The 20,231-nt window shown below is 42.5% G+C and overlaps 2 protein-coding genes across 2 annotated transcripts in view; both read right to left on the reverse strand.

Moving 5' to 3' along the window:
- Window positions 1–2,803: 2,803 nt before the first annotated feature.
- nmt2 (N-myristoyltransferase 2) lies at window positions 2,804–11,659 on the reverse strand. Its single transcript, XM_034174835.1, is given in 14 exon segments — window positions 2,804–2,941; window positions 3,024–3,194; window positions 3,639–3,747; window positions 3,887–3,894; window positions 3,896–4,058; window positions 4,153–4,269; window positions 4,379–4,391; window positions 4,394–4,435; window positions 4,438–4,468; window positions 4,549–4,667; window positions 7,581–7,722; window positions 10,978–10,997; window positions 11,000–11,094; window positions 11,493–11,659. Coding segments are annotated over 14 exon segments (1,203 nt in total). The 5' UTR covers window positions 11,606–11,659; the 3' UTR covers window positions 2,804–2,881.
- Window positions 11,660–15,625: 3,966 nt separating this feature from the next.
- The window catches only part of fam171a1 (family with sequence similarity 171 member A1), a 53,390-nt gene continuing 48,784 nt past the window's right edge, over window positions 15,626–20,231 (reverse strand). Inside the window, 5 exon segments of the mRNA XM_034174834.1 lie at window positions 15,626–17,756; window positions 17,758–17,991; window positions 19,043–19,160; window positions 19,281–19,395; window positions 19,921–20,037. Coding sequence (XP_034030725.1) covers window positions 16,452–17,756; window positions 17,758–17,991; window positions 19,043–19,160; window positions 19,281–19,395; window positions 19,921–20,037 — 1,889 coding nt within the window. The 3' untranslated portion in view covers window positions 15,626–16,451.

Raw genomic sequence — 20,231 nt, forward strand, 5'->3', positions numbered from 1 at the left:
AGGAACTGCAGCAGCAGCCAGTTTTTTTTTCTTTGTTTCACACGAGTGCACGTGAACGAATCGTCCGTTGAAGTAATTTTATAAACTACACAGATGTATAATAAAACAAATGGTGACTGTTTATAACACCAATTATGACAGAGTTGGAGGAGAGCGAGGAACTGCAGCAGCCAGTTTTTTTTTTTTTAATTGTTCACATGTGTGCACGTGAACGGGACAGGAGGTCCTCAACTGGTCCTGGAGAGGGCGGAAGTACCGCTGAAAACGGCCGTCATCCAGACGTAGCTTCCTGCAGCAAATGATGAAACTCCCCAAATTGGGAACATCTCATGAGGATGTTGTGAACCCAGGGACGGAGCCGCTTGCGACGTTTTGTCAACTTTCCACAACAAATAGAGCACACAGCAACTTGCTCCGTGTGATCAAGGTCTGCCATGTTGACTTGACGGCGAGCGGAATGGAAGCTCCTCCTATTTAATGACGCATTGGGGCAAATTTCTGCAGCGAAAGCACAGCGACACACCAGGCGATGGTGTCGCGTCCCTCGCCTGGCGATGGATGCAAATTTGTGGCATTGCATGGCGTGTGAACATGGCACTATACAGTCAATCAGTTTTGAGAACTGCCTACTGCAGACAGATTTATCATAGAGTACAATACTGTTTGATTCTTTATGATTAATGTAAATTACGATATTTTCCAGCCCATAAGTTGTCTTTTTTCCCCCCTACAGTCTGGGAGGTCCTGCATGTTATATATTCCAATGACTTGTATGACAAAAAAACAGGGTGTAACAGTACACAAAAATCACAGTTCAGTTGGAAAAGAAGCAGCCAACATTAAAGATAAAGCCTGTTGTTCTTTAGACTAATATGTGACTGAATAGTCTTTCGAGACTGTTACAAAAAAAAAAATCTTAAATTTTTAAGAAATAACTGCAAAATATCTGGTGGAACTTATGGGCCGGTCTCCTGTCCCCGTGATGCATTTTTTGACAGACGCAACTTACACTCTGGTGCAATTTCTAATCCAACAAATACAGTACATCCAAGACATCTTCAGCCACTCTAAAATGGTCACTTATCCCCTGACTTGAATAAAACTGGCTGTGGAAGTAAAAATTTGTATTAAAAATATTTATATAAAGGGGTATAAACTGGACTGTGTATAAAACTGGCTATAATCCTAAGTAGTTAATGCGATATTTTGTTAAATCTCTTTTAGTTTACACTACACGTTTCATTTCAACTCCTTTTGGTGGTGTACCAAAATTACAAATACTGTGTCCAATTACTCATGTACACGACTGTATACGCAACACACAAAAAACTCATATTTTGGTACAGTTTCTGTCCATAAAGAGGGACATGTCCAGTACGTTAAAATTAACGAGGAAACATCAGAAGCTGTGATTATGATAAATGTATTTAGATGCAGAAAGCATAAAACTGGGAAAAACAGCAGCTCTAAATCTTAGAACCTATTTCAGTTATCTCAGTACTTGCTCCTGAGCCAATGTGGTGACATGAGTTTACAAACCACTGCCTTATCAGGTCCATAGCAGGACATCTCCAGTTGTAGAGGTAATACTGCAGATTTCCCTCACCAATTACCAAATTTGAGCTTCTCAAGAAAAACCTTATTCTCCATTAGATCCAAGGCATTGAACACATCAAAACCTTTCTGTTAAACAGAGATTGCATGAAAATGTAAGGATTATTTACACTTTCTTTTCTTAAAAATACAGAATTCATTCATTCATTTTCTATACTCCTTATTCCAATTAAGGGCCATGGGGGAACTGAAGCTTATCCCAGCAGTCATTGGGCAAGAGGCGAGGTACATCCTGAACAGGCCACCAGTCTATCACAGGGCCACGTATAGACAGATAAACACATTCAAACGCACACCTTTGGTCAGTTTACGTTTCCAATTCATCTAATCTGAATGTCTCTGGAAATGGGACGAAGCCAGACCAAATCCAGACAAACATGGGGAGAACATACACTCCACACAGAAAGGGCCAGGTGGGAAGCGATCCCTTGGTCTTCTTGCTGTGAGGCAACAGCGCTAACCAATAAGCCGCAGTGCTACCCTAAATAAGGAATTGTAGTCTTAAAAACTCTTCCAATAATTTAGTCTACTTTTCGGTGCTCCCGTTATGGGTCACCACAGCAGGTCATCTGTCTTCATCTCACCCTGCCCTCCCCTCTGCCACACCAACCACCTGCATGTCCTCCCTCAGCACATCCATAAACTTCCTCCAAACCCTGTGTCCTTCTTTTGTATGTGTCCAAACCTTCTCAACCTTGCCTCTCTGACCTCATCTCCAAACCATCCTACCTGTGCTGTCCCATCCTTGTGACTCTCAAAGAATATCACAGCATCTTCAGCTCTGCCTCCTGTCTTTTTGTTAGCCCCACCACCTCTAAGCCGTGCAACACAGCTAGTCTCACTAGTCTTGTAAACTTTCCCTTTCAATCTTGCAGATACCCATCTGTCACAAATCACTCCTGCCACCTTTCTCCACCCCTCCAGCACGCTCTTCTCTCTACCACACTATTATGTTGAAGAGCTGAACCAATGCACTTAAACCAATCTACCCTCACCACACATACTCCTTGCAACTGCACTAGTCCAATGTGTTCACTCTCATTCACACACATGTACGGCACCTGCCTTGTATGTTTGCATGTTTACCCGACTGATGAGAGCAGATAAACATTTCTTTTCAGTGCTGTTATTATACCCTGCAGACAGAGCAGCCTTACCAGCTTAGCTAGGATCAGGGCATCGTTCATTAGGTCCAGTAGGGGGGTCTGAGTGTGAATGTTGTAAAAGGAATAAGCAGCCTTTAGACTCCTATGGAGAGGGTGATGCATCACAGTGAGGGTAGTAGAGTGTAGAAACTAGTCATATCTGTCCATATACCACCAGCTCCCTGAGAAAAAAAGAAGCACAACTATGTAAATGAAAGCAGGATCACTAGAAATGCTCAGAGGCAATTAACTAATTCCAGATACCTCGACTACATATGTGTCAATTATGTTGTCTTGTGGTAAGAACCAGTGAGCCACCTCCTCTTCTCCCATGGAAGGCGCCAAATGGAAGCGTTTCAGGTATTTTTGTAGGAGCTCAGTGACCTGTCGGCTGTCACGCCTTTCCATTGGTCGCAGTCCTGCAGTTTTTGTACTCTATACAGCATGAGAGGGGTAAAAAAAGTTAATTGCGCAATGTATGCCAGCCAAACCCACCCCTACTGGTGTACTCATTAAACCACTCTTCTGTGATGCATTCATGAAAATATGATGTGTCAGCAGTAGCAAGCAAAACTACTCACACTACAAGAATACTAAAGTAGAAACTTTGGCTATAACACTCAAAAACATGTACAAAACCTTCTTAAAACTCACAAAACTAGCATATAATTGACACCTTTCAATCTGCATGATTCTGTTCAGTACTTCATGTTGTTTTGAATGAGCTGAATGAACTGGTGCACAAAGCAACAGATAGAAGCACAAATGGAACCATTCCAATATTCAATACTCTCTTCCCCTTTATGACGGGATCATGAAGGTTTCTGCAGTAAATGCATATTATTACGATACTGTGGGTCAACGGGTGTTAATGTTTACATCTGGCAGTCTGTAGAGTTTCATGGTTCTTTGCAGCGTCATGTTTCTGCTCAGGTGAGAGAATTTAACTTCCACAAGCTTTCTGGGGTTCAAAGAACGATGCCAATACCTAAACAGAGACAAACAACAAGTAGAATTTGTAACCCATTGGGTTGTCTCCTCCCCCCAAATAGCAAACAAGTTAGTAGTTTCATGTAGGTAGACAATATATCCACATGAACAAAAATTCATTAACATAAAACGTGTACCTGCATGTGGGACACAGGTTTCGGCAGTACAACCCCAGCTGTATATACTGCCTGGAAAATCCCCTCCAAGTTCACTCTGCGTGTGATTTCTCTGATTAGTACTGGAGCCACACGCTTTGAACGTAGCTTCTTATGAACACATAAAAAGTTGATTTCAACCATCTTCTTCACCCTAAAGCAGAAGAAAGAAGAAAGATGATAGTCAAAGGTTGTATCATAGCTTCACCTGCTCATATTTCGTTGCGAGTGTGCATCGTCTTGCTCACATGTCATAGATGCGGATATCTGCTGGGATGGCACTGATGAAGCCCACAAGCTTCTTATTTGAGGACACTCTCACTCCACAATGCCACTGTGGTAACCAGCCAGGTGGACGCAGTGCCCTGAGACAGCAGGACATGTTTTGTCAAAGATGAGATAAGTTTAAACTCAAAATAATCATAACTGGTTGAAACCCTGCATAGGCACAGGGTCAAAGAAGTGAAGGCTTACCACTTGAGAAAACTGGCGAATAATCAAACCTAAACATGTTGTCATCATCCTCCATCTAGTTTCATTTAACAGTGTGTACAGTTCCTTCAACTGAGAAACAGGATGCAACATGTGAGATTGTGTAAGACATCTGAGAAGTATTTATTGTATTGGAGAAACTAGGTACTCACGACATCTGCATTGCTGAGATCCAGGGTGTCCCACATGAAGCCTTGAGGTAAGGAGTACGGCTCCTGCCTGATGTTCTCTTTGTCAGGTTCAATTGGCCCATGACTTGTCACCACTTCATCTGAACAAAGAGAAAAATGATGTCTGTAACTCTTTATCTCAATCTCTGGCTTACACTTTTGTAGATTCAAAGTGGACAATGTACGCCAAGGTTGAGGATTTAATGTTTTAATCAAGGATATTTCAACACTCAACCACACTATGGGAACAAATCTACAGTCCCTTTGGTTAATGAGCAAAATACACTGAGCTAAAAATCACTAGAGTATCAACAACAATTAATGGGTCTCAAATTGTGCTCACAAATTGTAAGGACAGAAAATTTCTGACACTGTTCCTCATATTACACACACACACACACACACACACACACACGCACGCACGCACGCACGCACGCACGCACGCACACACAACTGCTCATGCAGCACTGACCCCTGCACATGTCAAGCTGCATATGTAATGTATGATGCTGTAATTCGGATTAGGGAGACAGACACCCTCTCTACTTTAAGATTAAGCTTAAAACTTTCCTTTTTGCTAAAGGCTTATAGTTAGGGCTGGATCAGGTGACCCTGAACCATCCCTTAGTTATGCTTCTATAGACCTTAGACTGCTGGGGGGTTTCCCATGATGCACTGAGTGTTTCTTTTTATTCACCTCTTTTTGCTCTGTATGCACCACTCTGCATTTAATCATTAGTAATTGATCTCTGCTCTCTTCCACAGCATGTCTTTTTCCTGATTCTCTCCCCTCGGCCCCAACCAGTCCCAGCAGAAGACTGCCCCTCCCTGAGCCTGGTAATGCTGGAGGTTTCTTCCTGTTAAAAGGGAGTTTTTCCTTCCCACTGTCACCAAGTGCTTGTTCATAGGGGGTCGTTTTGACCGTTGGGGTTTTTCTGTAATTATTGTATGGCTTTTGCCTTACAATATAAAGCGCCTTGGGGCAACTGTTTGTTGTGATTTGGCGCTATATAATAAAATTGATTTGATTTGATTTAATTAATGATTGTCATTCATAAACAGCTCAATCTAATGCCAATAAGCATGCCCAATGATTACACCTGAACACTGTGTAACTCACACCTCAGTGATGAGTTTCAGAATCACAACTTATCACAGAATGGCAGAATAAAACCAGCTGAAAATGTCTCTGGGTGTTCAGCCTTTGAAATTGAGAAACGCTTGGTTAAGGGTTACGAGTGGACAGTGGTGTTTGGCGATGCCTGTATCTTTGCAGGAGAATGAAGAACAAAGTCTTTGGGGTCAAGTGCTTCCCATGTTACTCTGTAGTTCTGAAACCTGGATGTTAACCAGTGACCTAAGGCTATGACTTTGGTACAAGGATTCTTCAGAGGATCCTTGGGTACCACTAAAATGACTTTATGTCAAACAAACAGTTACATACTTTGGGAGTTTAAAAGATGAGCAATACTTGCAGTGTGAGGAAACATCAGCTACGATATTTTGCCAATATACCAAAATCCAGCACTAAGGCACCCCAATGTTGAGGGCTCCAGTAGCTACTGAAGGTCAAGAGGATGCCCACATTTCAATGGTGTAGGAGACAAGTGTTTTGTTTTTTCCAAGAGGTGATGATGAACCTGCTGTCTATCTGTATAGTTGCTATCCAGGACCAAAGACAGTTTTACAGTGTGGTCGATACAATACCTACACTCAGACATGATCTGACTTGACCTGTGTAGCATATAAATTTGTTTAAATACCATATTAATGTGACAATACCATAGTTTAAATACCATATTAAAATCAACAGTCCCACTTCTATTTTGTTCTGACTGGTTCCCAAAAGATAAAACTAAAATTTTAGGTGACAAGGAAAATAATTGACAGTGTATGATTAATTTGGAAGCATTTTTTTGTTGCGGTTGTTGAATATTTCCTCACATCTTGACAGCAATCAAGAAATGCTCTGATAGAAAGAAGAATAAAAAAAAATTGTCGCATCCGCAAGCCTGTAATCACTCCATCAATCAATTCTTTGGAACATATAAAATGAATGAATGAAAGAAAGGGACCTGCTTTTCTACCTATGCACCTGCCTACCTATGTAGGGTGCTCCTGTTATGGGTGTGTGTTGGGGGGGGGAGGGGGGGGGGCACACAGCCACGCACGGAGGCCACTGCAGAAAGGAGGAAGAAGTGTGCTCTTCAGGTGCATTCAAACAAAATGGTCAGGGTTATGTGGAAATGTTTCTTTTGTGCCAACACTGTTCCTCTTCTTCATTCATTCTTCACCTCACAACCACTGCTGCTCTCACTGAGAGGAGGGGCCAACAAATCCTACTCACTGTGGAACCGAATGTGATTCTCACTTCAAAAAAATAGTTCTGAGTGGGGGGATCTTAAATAATATGACTGTACTGTCATGTTCTGTTTGCATTTTATTCACTGTAAAGCCCCTCTCACACAGACAGTACATTTGGAGGCATGTACAGCACACACCACCTAACCTATTATCCTCCACAAATACATCCCACAACACCACATGGTTGCCGGCACTTGACAGGGTGTGGTGTTGTGAGAAGTGCCAGGGTGTGGCGAGTGTTTTGGATATGCTCAAAACACTTGCCTCTCAACTCACTCGTCGTGAGGTCACCCCTTCCATACCACACTCACTGTCCGTGTGACAGGCTGGAAAGACCCAGCTTGTCCAGAAAATCCAAATCCATGATAAATGGGAAAAATAGGGACTTCAGTTAAAATAAAAAGGACACTGGCCAGGGAACTGTACCCAGGTTACACACTAAATTAATGGCCACACTCACTCTGTGGTCACCCACTACACACACACTGTATATTCTGTATATTTTTGTATACACAATAATATTTGTTTTGTATCTACATGCTTCCTGAAGCACTGCCAAATAATGTATTTTAAAAAAAATTAAATTAAATTAAATGAAAGCAGCTTGCCAACAAATGTCTCATGTTGAAACTGCATACACAGATACTCACTTAACTTGGGCACCGGCTGTGTGTCCCAGAACTGATACTTGTGCTTGGCTGCTTCATCAATGTTCTTTGCTGGACCCTGGCAGGACAGGAGCTCCATGGCTCTTTGGATGTCCTGTAGCTTTTGAATGGGTAAACCAGGGTTCTGCATGTAGAGTAGAACACACGCACACACACAGTTACAGTTATGATACAGGAATTAATACAGATGCAGATGGAAAAGGGCAATATAAATTATATAAATTTACCATTAAGTAACTACAAATTAACTTGATCTGTGTACGCCTGATCCTGACAGATTTCAGAAGCTAAGCACTAGGTGAAGTTGGAGCTGTGTCAGGAAGGGCATCTGTGTAAAACTTGTGCCAAATCCCAATGTGTATGTTTACCACTGTGTTACATCACCTTTCCTTCTAACAACACTCAATAAGTGTTTGGGAACTGAAGACACTAATTGTTGAAGCTTTGTAGGTGGAATTCTTTCCCATTATTGCTTGATGTACGACTTCGGTTGTTCAACAGTCCGGGGTCTCCGTTCTCGTATTTTGCGCTTCATAATGCACCACACATTTTCAATGGTGACAGGTCTGGACTGCAGGCAGGCCAGTCTAGTACCCGCACTCTTTTACTACGAATCCCCGCTGTTGTAACACGTGCAGAATGTGTCTTGGCATTGTCTTGCTGAAATAAGCAGGGATGTCCATGAATAACACGCTGCTTGGATGGCAGCATGTGTTGCTCCAAAACCTGGATGTACCTTTCAGCATTGATGGTGCCATCACAGATGTGCAAGTTGCCCATGCCATGGCACTAACACACCCCCATACCATCACAGATGCTGGCTTTTGAACTTTGTGCTGGTAATAATCTGGATGGTCTCTTTCCTCTTTTGTCCGGAGGACACAACGTCTGTGATTTCCGAAAATAATTTGAAATGTGGACTCATCAGACCACAGCACACTTTTCCACTTTGCATCTGTCAATTTCAAATGAGCTCGGGCCCAGAGAAGCCGGTGGCGTTTCTGGATGTTGTTGATGTATGGCTTTCGCTTGCATGGTAGAGTTTTAACTTGCATTTGTAGATGTAGCGACAAACTGTGTTAACTGACAATGGTTTTCTGAAGTGTTCCTGAGCCCACGCGGCAAGATCCTTTACACAGTGATGTTGGTTTTTAATGCAGTGCCGCCTAAGGAATCAAAAGTCACGGGCATTCAATGTTGGTTTTTGGCCTTGCCGCTTACGTGTAGAAAGCTCTCCAGATTCTCTGAATCTTCTGATTATATTATGGACTGTAGATGATGGAATCCCTAAATTCCTTGCAAATGAACTTTGAAAAACATTGTTCTTAAACTGTTGGACTATTTTTTCACGCAGCTGTTCACAAAGTGGTGATCCTCACCCCATCTTTGCTTGTGAACAGCTGAGCCTTTTGGGATGCTCCTTTTATACATAATCATGACACTCACCTGTTTCCAATTATGTGTTCTTTGAGCATTCATCAACTTTCCGAGTCTTTTGTTGCCCCATCCCAACTTTTTTGAAATGTGTTACAGGCATCCATTTCAAAATGAGCAAATATTTGCACAAAAACAACAAAGTACCAGTTTGAACATTAAATATCTTGTCTTTGTGGTGTACTCAATTGAATATAGGTTGAAGAGGATTTGCAAATCACTGTATTGTTTTTATTTACATTTTACACAACGTCCCAACTTCACTGGAATTGGGGTTGTAAAAAGAAATCTTAACACCCCCCCCCCCAGATATGTTTTGGAGCTACCTACTAGCTACCCTTGTACCAAATCTCAGCTCAGTATCTTTAAAAACTGCTGCTGTAGGTAACATTTTCAATATGTCCGCCATGAGATCAGATTGCAATGCCTCAGCCAAACTTTGGTGTCCTCATGGGTAGGAACAAACACAAGTTTCAGCTTCATTGTTTGAGTGGTTTCTGAGATGATGTTTAAAGTGACAACTGGAAAACTGGGTGTGATCACAGTCCAGGGGTCATATCAAGGTCAAAATTAAAAATTTCAGAAAACCCATTGGATATGTTTTTGGGCTTGCCGATTGCTACCCATATAGCAAATTTCAGCTCTATTGCTAAATAAATGGTTGACAAATGGCTATACACAAGATTATTAGTTGGATGCCATGGCGGCCATATTTGAAATTGGACCAGAACGCCTCAAACAAACTTTGATGTTCTCATGAGTAGAACATGCACATAAAGTTTCAGCATCATTGGTTGAGTGGTTTCTGAAAAGAACATGTTTACACATGCTGCCGCCGCCGGACAGACAAGCCACAGCACAAGCTCATAAAAATGGGGGCAGCCAAAAGACCAACAACTACTAATGACCTTGACCAAACAAGGAATGCCCTAAATATCCCATGTAGCCACAACAACATACAATACAGTAAGTCAAACACAGCTCACATTTAAAAACTCAATGGAAGACAGAGGGCACTGAACAAAGGTGATCAACTAATGTCTGTTAATTTGGCTAGTGGTATTAGCAAAAGCAAGCTATAATCTGAGCATAAAGCCTGTTGGACACCAGGTGCATGCATGTGCCCCAAGGTTGTAGACAATCTTGATTTTCATCTTGGCACCCATGCTAATAGGTTAGAGAGCATACACACTGCCTGCAAGAGACACCTGTCTCAGGTGCAGCGCGAGCCTTGCTGCACCAGTTAACCACTTCAAACTGTGTGGCTTTTATGCAGAATGCTAATTAAGAGCTTATGGCACAACTGTTGTTTTGACTACAAATGACAAGATGATTGCTTTGTCTTTTTTACATTTCTGTCCAAGCAGCCTTTATACATACACAGAATAAAGTGAATTTCCAAGGCATTGTGTTATAATGCTTCATACAAGTCAGTGTGGGTACCATATGTCTAAATAAAATTCACATTGCCAGAGACTCAAAGAAATGACTGGAGACGGTCACCACCAGCTTTTATAATAGCGCAATAATAGGTTGTGTCACAACACTATTTTTAAGGCAGTCATTTTGCAGTGAAAACACTCTAATTTGGGAATTCTTGAGATGCACATGCATGACAGTGAGGCACCCGAAGACAGCCTGTAGGTCTTTATTTGGCTGTTACTGTTTGGCCATTTCTGAGGTCACAAAAAGCACAATCTGTAGTCCGAGTATCATCATTTCAGTAACAAATTAAAAAAAAAGAAAAAAAAATGGTATGAGCTACAGCTAAGAATTCTTCCAGAAATGCTCAACTGAATTATGTATTATCGTGTTACAACTAGGTACAAGCATATCTACATCAGATATGAAGGAGTTTCTTCCAGCCTTGTGCCCTGTCTACAATGAGCCTAGAGTCGAGCATGTCTGTGTGTGCTGCTGGTTATGCGATGGATCATCACTGCACCTTGATCTCCTGAGAGTCGAGGCAGAGTCAGACTTTGCTCCTCCAGAGCTTGGCTTCTCTTTCTTCCTCTTCTGCTTCTTCTTCTTCCTCTTGGCCCCCACATCACCCCCCGGACTTCTACACAAAGCCGAGGAGGAGATCGCGTTGCTTTACATGATGGGACACACAATCAACTCTACAGACCAAAACAGGTGGAGAGCTAGCTGCCATAGCAACCACTGGCAGCTGAGCTAAACGCTAGCTAACGGGGTTACCGTCACGCTCAACTCATTCATTTCAAAGCAGTTAGCTGCCCGCGAGGATGCTAATGGACATACTTAAACTCATAGTTAAAATGACAAAAATATATATCTAAAGGGGATTCATGCCACAAAGGTTTAAAATGATACATTTCGCCCTGGTTACTAGCTTAAAATAACGGCCTGTAGCAGATAGCCTGGCAGTTAGCTAGCCTCCGTGTCTTACAAACAGGCTGCCTGACATGTTACTTCTTTCCACGCACAAGCCATCCTCACCCCTGCATATGTTCATTCTCTTCCTCGTTATCTCCGTCTATCCCGCAGGTATCCTGGTCGTCCAGCTCCAGGCTCTGCTGGCTGGCAGCGGATTCACTGTCCTCCGCCATCATGAAAATGTTTAAAAAGCCACCGTATGATCAGGAGCAATGAGCGAGATGAAAAACAAAGAAAAAGCCTGTGGAAATGGCTCCACCTACAGGACACTAGCGTAAAACCTACCTCAAGTAATTATTTTATTTGTGCAGCACTTTCATGGTAAACATTTTAAAAGTGTGTCAGACAATCAAACATACAACTCATTAAAGCTCACACATTTGTACCTAAAAGTCCTAAAAGTGTAATAAAGGTGGGATTACATCAAGGGTGGGCTCCGAGTCCTTTCTTGTTGATGATAGATAGGTTGACAGATGAAATCAGACAGGAGTCTCCATGGACTATGATGTTTGCAGATGACATTGTGATCTGTAGTGAAAGTACAGAGCAGTTTGGCATGAGCCTGGAGAGGTGGAGATGCACTCTGGAGAGAAGGGGAAGGAAAGTCAGTAGGAGCAAGACTGAGAGGGAGCCCTGTGGAATAGCGAGGTTACAAGGAAGAGAGAGTGAAGGTAGCTCAGTTTAAATAGTTTGAGTTAGCTATCTAAAGTAATGCAGAGTGCAGTAGAGAGGTAAAGAAGAGAGTGGAAGCAGGATGGAGCAACTGGAGAAAGGTGGCAGGAGTGATTTGTGACAGAAGGATATCTGCAAGAGTGAAAGGGAAGGTTTACAACATGGTACAGCTTGGAGGTGGTGTGGGGCTATCAAAAAGATAGCAGGCAGAGCTGAAGATACTGTGATTTTCTTTGGGGGGTGTGTGTGTGTGTGACAAGGATAGACATGGATTACAAATGAATGTATCAGAGGGACAGCACAGGTAGGACAGTTTGGAGACAAAGCCAGATAGAGAGATTGAGATGGTTTGGACACATAGAGGAGGGACGCAGGGTATACAGAGCAAAGGATGCTGAGGATGGAGCCACTAGGACATGCAATGGTTAGTGTGAGAGAAGATGCAGAGGGCAGGGTGAGATGGAAACGAATGATGTGCTGTGGTGACACCTAATGAGAGCAACTGAAAGAAGTAAGTTTAAATGAATTAAGTTCAAAACATTTAATTTTACAGTTGATCATGGAAATTTTTATGGAATGCCTATGCAAATGATCTACCTACAGTCAATTAGGAGGGAAACATTGCTAAACTAAACTAAATTACTTCAGTTGAGTTTAGTTTTGAAAGATGGTGGTGAATTTTGCTGTTACAGAAATGCATGTGGAAAAGGAAACCATTACTTACAGGGAACTGGAGAAGAAACATATTTTTGGTTAGTTGCACAGCAAATCTGGGCTGTTCAGGTTATCTGTCTGGTTGATTGCCCATCCAGGACCCAAGGTGGTTACATGGTATTGTTGATGTGGTGTAATACAGCACCAGCACATGCTCCAAGACTGGCCTTGCATAGCAGTTCGGGGTAAAATAAACAAAATAAAAATCTGTCTTTAAAGCTTGATAGAAAAGTTGAGCCTCATTGGGATTAGGAAAAAAAAAAAAAATCAATTTTGGTTTAAATCCAGATAAAAAAGCAGATGCAGGAAATGTTAGGACTTTTTTAAAAAAATGCATGAGATGGAGTGCCACGGTGGATTAGTGGTTAGCACAAGTTGCCTCACACAAAGGTGGTGGGATCGCTTCCCACCTGGCCCTTCCTGTCTCGAGTTTGCATGTTCTCCCCGTGTTTTTGTGGACTGGCATCTTGTCCAGGGTATACCTGTCTCCACCTCATGCCCTATGACTGCTGGGATAGGCTCCAGCTCTGCTGTGACCCTTTATTGAAGTAAGTAGGTACAGAAAATTAATGAATGAATATATGAGGTAGATTTGGCACCCCACACTTAATACATCAGCTCCACGCAGGAGAGGACACATGGTGACAGCTGGCCCTAGGGCAAGCACTCTGAACTGCCAGGGAGCCGGCTGTAGCCACAGGGAACCAGACCAGGCACACTATAGAGTGCACATTTTACATATCGCACTACCAGTTACACATCATGGTGGAGTGGAGCAGAGGATTTTTCGTGTAAGACTTGAAAGTTCAGTTACACTTTGCCAGAAGGTACCTGGGAGATGCAAGTCTAGATTTGATCCATTTTGTTGTATGAAAATCCTTCTCTGTTCCACTCCAGCTGTGAGTGCTGATGCAAGACAGTGGTTGCACTGTGCACAATTTCTCCAAAAGCAGCCACACAAGCCTGTAACTTTTTCTGAGATGTCTGGGTGTGTTGGTGGCTTTCCTCAGTTGTCACTCAAATTTAGAGAACTGCTTCTTCCAGACAGATTAACTGTACTGTTCACATTTGTTAATGATTGATAGAAATTATCAGAGATTTTCAGACTTGGAAATGTCCAAATATTCATCCTCTGACTCGTTTGAAGAAAAGTGTCTGTAAAAGTGATGATTTACTTGTCTACAGGTAAAGGGTGCCATTATCCTTTTCACTGGGAGTTTCATGGGCATCATTTTTATACAAAGAAATCTGACTTCATCATTTTTTATTTGTTTTCATTCCAACAAGTCTCAAGTCATAATCGCTGGAGATTCCAAAAGGACAAGATACCTGGACATATTTGATATTTGTGAAAGTGTACAAACCAAAACACACAATATATCCTGGTTTGGCTGTTTATTCAGAATAATTGGCTTGAAATATAATGCAAGCAGCTAATTTACAAACTTGGGATGCTGCTGTGATGCTCCATCATAGAAACAGAGGTTGTTGTGAGATACTAAAAGAGAGAAGGTCCCATTCACAACACAGACTCACCATCATTTTGACCAGGCAGAGGAAAGACCTGTAGCACACTCAGTAACACAACTGCTATGACTATGTAAATTTTGAATGGGTGTATGTTGATTATAACTCAGCACTTACACATAAACACAAAGCCTGAGAAGTTGCAGCTGGTTACTTACAGGCAGCAGCCCTGCAGATGAAAATTCACCACCATCCAGGAACATGTCAGCACATTCAGGACAAATGGACCCCATCCAAAAAAAAACCACAGAACTATGGCAATCCACACCCAAAAAATTACATTTAGCTTTTTTGAAGCCCCTCCAACACTAAAAACAAGTGCAAATTGTTGACTTCTTATCTCATTGCTGGAAAGGCCTGCCATTCTGTTGACATGTCAGCAGTGTAGCTTGGGGCTTGTGATTTATTCTTATTATTTAACACCCCCGCCCCCCCCCCCAAAAAAAAACCCCTACATGCTTTCATTTACATGTGGGATAGCAACAGGCTGAGGTAGAGAAAGACTGAAGGCAAAATAAGTTGAGAAGTTATATATTCCATATATCTGTGTAAGCTTGCTTAAAAGGCACTTCGAAATATAAGGAAAAGGTAACATTAAGGTGAATGTCGTGTCATTTTATTCTCTAAACAATATACTAGGGGAGCTACGACCACTACCTTTACACCCCCCCACACCCCACAGGACTAAACCAAACCAACTTTTTTTTTAGGTTCCTTAGATGACCCCAAAACACAATCAGGATGTTCCCAAAAATAAAAACTGGCCTTGTCAAGCCAGTTATCCAAGATGGCGTCCAAGATGGTCACCAAAATAGGGTTTTTTTCACTAAAACACCAATGATTTCTGTCATTATTAAGTCTATTGTTTGTTCCTCCTGTGTATTTTAATGATAAGGGTCTATTGGCGGCCAATTTGGACACCATTTTGAATCTTAAACCCATGAATGAATTTAGTTTAGGCACAAATGAGTTTGCTATGACCTGCAATGGTCTTCCCATTGGATCTCTGTGATATTTAAGTTGTTTATATGTTGTGTAAAGGTGTTTTAGTGAAAAACCCTATTTTGGTGGCCATCCTGGATAAGTGGCTTGAGGCCAGTTTTTATTTTTGGGAACATCCTGATTGTGTTTTGGGGTCATCTAAGGAACCTAAAACAGTTGGTTTGGTTTAGTCCTTTTTGGGGGGTGGGGGTGCGAAGGTAGTGGTTGTAGCTCCCCTAGTAATAAGGCAAGAGGGGAAAAAAAAAAAAAAAAAAAAAAGAACAATCCCTTAACATACCAGATTTTTTTAAAGCCTATTTTCAGGTAAAATACTTCATGTTGGGAAATAAAAATCAGGATTCAAATTTACAAAAAGTCATCAAGCAGCTGTATAAAGTGATGAATAGCAAAGTCGGTGGGGGGGCAGTTACAAAAGACTTCATATCTTTAGTACACCTCACAATTATTTTGGACTGAACTACAGTACTAAGTATAGTGGTATTCTATCCTTATCACATTATATGATTCAGCTGAGTGCAGGTAGTGGTTTCACTTTGCTAATCCAAAACTCGTCACCCATATAGTGTTCTGATAGGCTACATTAAATTCTAACAACATACTCAGGTACCCATTAAAAATACAGGTTGTACTTGTTCATGGCAAGAGTAGTTATTGGACTAGACTCAAGGCTTAACACCAGCCATTCAAATGTCACATACATATGTTGCAGATGCTCCACAGAAAACTTAGTCAGCATGGCCAAGTCAAGTCAGGTTAGAAACTCCCTTCAACCAGGTGTAGCGTATTCCTGAAATATTTCAATATCTCACCTCCAAAGAACATTTGTCTCCCTCAGGCAAGGCACGTGTATACACACACACACACACACACCTGGTCTGTTCATGTAGTGCAGCATGAGGATGACAACAGGATTACAACAGTGATAATTTTGTGTAAAGGAGTGTATGTGAAGGACATAAAATGTCCTTTCACATTCTAGACTAAAAGGTCCCCAGTGCTGACATATGTTCTCAGTGCTAAATAAAGAATAAAAAGGGGCTTCATTTTAAATGACCGCATCCTTCACACTGGTCTGGACATCAGAATCATAAAGTGGTCATCCATGGATTATTTCAGGTTGAAGGCCAGCAGGGGTCGCTCCTCTCTCCTCTGCCAGGGGCTTTTCTTTTCTTCCTCTCCGTCCTCATGTGTTAGATCATCATGAGGAGAGACCGAGAACAGAGCACGCTCAGCCATTAAAGTCATGCCCTCTGGTGTTGGCAAAGGAGGAGGGGACTCGGGGGATGAAGGAGAAAGCGAGGGAGCTTCCTCTTGTACTTTTACGCCCTCGATGTCCTCCTGCCCTACAACCCCTGGATCATCCTCTGCCTTGTCTGACAGTACAGGTTTTATTATGCTTTCCTCAGGGCTACACTTCGGCATCTCCTCCTCGCTCCCACCTCCATCCAGATCATCCACATACACCAGCTGGGTGTAAGCCATGGTGGGAGTTGTGACCTTTGATCTGTCTTTCTCAATCGCTCTCTCTCCTTTGCCCCTGCGCCCCACTCTTGGTTCATTCAGGTCAACACCAGAATCCAGACTGGCATCATTGCCACTGCCATGCCTCCGGCTACTGCCACTACCTTGCCGAACTCCTCCACTTGGTGTGTTGCCATGGCACCCAGCTCGTTGAAGGTCAATGTAGGAGTGGCGAATGTGAGCATTGGAGCGTCCATCCAGCGAGACGAACCAGGCTCGTGGGTGTGGGAGAGGCTTCCCTCCTCTCAACTCCATTAAAGTCTTTTCAGCCAGTAAAGTGTCCTCACTGTTTATTTCCACAAGAGCCGTTTCCCCAAGTGCTGTTGGAATAGAGAGAGACTCTGGCAGCCCGAGACCCTCTGTGTCACCTTGCTTGGCAGAACCCGCAGTGCAATCTGTGAGGCACTGCCCCAGAGGCTGCTGGGAATGTGAGGCATTGAGCTCAGCCTGGATGGTCTCCAAATCACTCTGCTGATCTGTCTGCAGCAGCAGGGCCTGACCAGATAGAGGGTGTTCCCCAGGCAGGCGCATGTAGTGTGCTGGGATCACTAACGTAGGACGCACTCGCGGGTAGCCTTCTCCTCCACTCAGCAGGTCCACAGAGCCACAGCAGAGCAGCTGGCCCGGCCTAGAGAGCGACAAAGGGTTGGGACGTTCCAAGTGGTCCACAGAGCGGGACAGAAGGTAATCAGGAGGCCGGTAGTCAACCCCCTCCCCTCTGCTCGGCGAGTGAGGAGGAGAAGTAGGAGAGATACAGTCCATAAGCCCAGCACTGCTCAGTTGGTGAGCTGACACCTGACAATGATTGGCTAATGACAGCCCATCTGAAACCTGGTTGCTGGATGAACAGACAGAAGTGTACGACTGACGATAGCCTTTGTCTGTTCCACTGGGAGACAGCAGCCTTTAACTGGAACGTCTCAGTGGACTGCCGGTACTCTCTGCTACGTGGCGTCAGATTACCAAAAGAAGAGCCGTGGTGACTGCTGTTGCCCAGAGAGGAGCGGCTGTGTTTGCTTTGATGGATTCGACCCTGTTGACTGTCAGGTTGCTCACAGGAGGACGGCTTCAGCATTGGTGTGGTCATATCTGGTTCAGTCACTGTGGAAACTAGTTCCAGCTGCACCTACAAAGAAATAAAAATGTACTTTTTTTTGTTGTTTTTTTAAACTTCACATACAGAAGGCAACACCCAGAGGTGAACCAAGGAAAGTAAAACATATCAATCCAAGTTAAACACAGCCACGGAAAATAAAGTACTGGATAGTATTATTCTTTTCTATTTTTTCTAAGAAAAAAAAAATCTCTTATAATTCCAGATCTGCCAAAGTAGAATGTTATTAAGTAGCACACTGCCATATTTATTGTGCACCACATGGCAACTAAATATGCAACCATATAAAGTGTTTTTTAATAAATATACTTAGAAGGTAGATTTATTTCATGTTTTCCTCATGATATCATATTTTGTTAAGTCAACTTTACATACAGCAAGCCCCTTTAAGATGATTCCAATAATTAATGGAATCACTTGTAGACCCTTCTGACTGGCTAACTGGTCTAATTCTGGGTTAAATGGGGAACCTTTGGCTGTGTTTAAGGGCCTAACTGCACAACCAGTGCCTTCTTGTGTTTAAGAACAGGGAAATTTTATTGTTATTAGTAGTAGTAGTCGTAGTATTATCTTCCACAGTGAAATTTTGTATCTCCACAGCTCAGAGACCTTCTCTGGAGACATCTCAAAAAGATCCATGGTGTCATGAACTACTGTACAATACATTATTAAAAAAAACAAACAAAAAACAACCAGGTTGCGACTATATAGACATTATATAATTGAGGAAGGAATCCCAAATAACACAAAAAATATTATTTCTCATCTAAAAATGCAGCTGTGATGATTGCTTTTAGAACTACACAAATTTTAAATCTTGCAAGGAAAATGTAAAGACATTTGGTTTCAATTTTGCCATTTCCCAACAGGCGCCATTTCCAAATTAAACTTTTCTGTAAGTTTGGGGCACAACTCTATAAAAGTATAGTTGGACCATCAAATGGGTATAAGACAAGTAAATATGTAGTTGGCAGGTCTGTCATTCTAAAAGGAAAGTCTTTTTTTCCTGACTGACTGGCCCTAGAACAGAAAAAACAAGGTAGATTTGTTTGAACTGCCACACCTCATTGCTGATGAGGTTCATGTGGGACATGGAGGTTGCTTGATCCCTCTTACTGCCATCCAAAGCAGAGGAGAGCACGAGCTTACGACGAGACGCCCGAGGCTTCAAACAACGTCGTCTGCACAACACAGAGACAGGAGAAGTTACGGTTCAGTTAGTAGACTTGATGTACCCTGAAACGTTCTTCTGAACATGACTGAAAAAGTACATCAACAAAATAGCAGCATGTGTCTCAGACCTGCAGTAGTACAATAGGAGACAAAGCAGGCACAGTAGGATGAGAGCCATGCCTCCCAGAATAGCCAACAGAAACACTGTATGGTATGTGCTGATGTCTTTCGCAAGCACGGGACCTGTGGGAAGGACAGCAGGTGGCAAAGAGAGAAGCAGCAGATTCAGTGAAAGATGAACTTAGAAAGAAGTACAGGTAAGGGGATTTACTTGCCATCAGCTGCTTTTACAAATAGCAACTCTAAAACACTTCACATATTTATTTTCATCTTTGTTGCGATTCTGAAGTCAGGACTTGCCAGGGGGTACCCCGCTTTCCACCCATTAACCATTGGGATAGACTCCAGCTCCCTGTGATTCTTACTTGGAATATGTAAAATGGATGAATATACAAACACCTCCCCAAAAACAACATTCTTGGGACAGTATAGTAGCCTACTTATAATGTAATTTTAATCAGGCATGCACATAACTGGTGCTCATGGTGGTAAAAATAAATAATTTAACGCAGAAAACACTTTTCCAACAATCTGTCATCATCTCACTCCTCCTAAGAAGCACTTCCCGACGTGTTTTCCACACAAGCATCAGCACCGGTTATGTGCACGCCTGATTCATCAGTATCATCAGTGGACTATAATTTTCACCTGAGTGTAGCGGGGACATGGCGGCCACCCAATACCCCAGCTGAGGAGCAATGTAGATCAGACTGAGCTGGTTGCCTTCTCTCTGCACATGACCCCAACTGCTCTTTATCCAGCTACCTGTTGACACACGGACATTTTATAATTGAACTCTCCAACACTAAGTCAGCATCAGATCAAATGGCTTCAGTGCACTGGCAACAAAGTGACAAACTGAAATCATACCAAGCAGCAAGGTCCCAGCTGGCTGTTATTACTTCACAACAAACTGAGCAACACCCAACATAGCTTCGCTTAGATGTGCCTCTAATGTG

The sequence above is a fragment of the Thalassophryne amazonica genome, chromosome 7 (genome assembly GCF_902500255.1).
Source record: "Thalassophryne amazonica chromosome 7, fThaAma1.1, whole genome shotgun sequence".
Lineage (NCBI taxonomy): Eukaryota > Metazoa > Chordata > Actinopteri > Batrachoidiformes > Batrachoididae > Thalassophryne > Thalassophryne amazonica.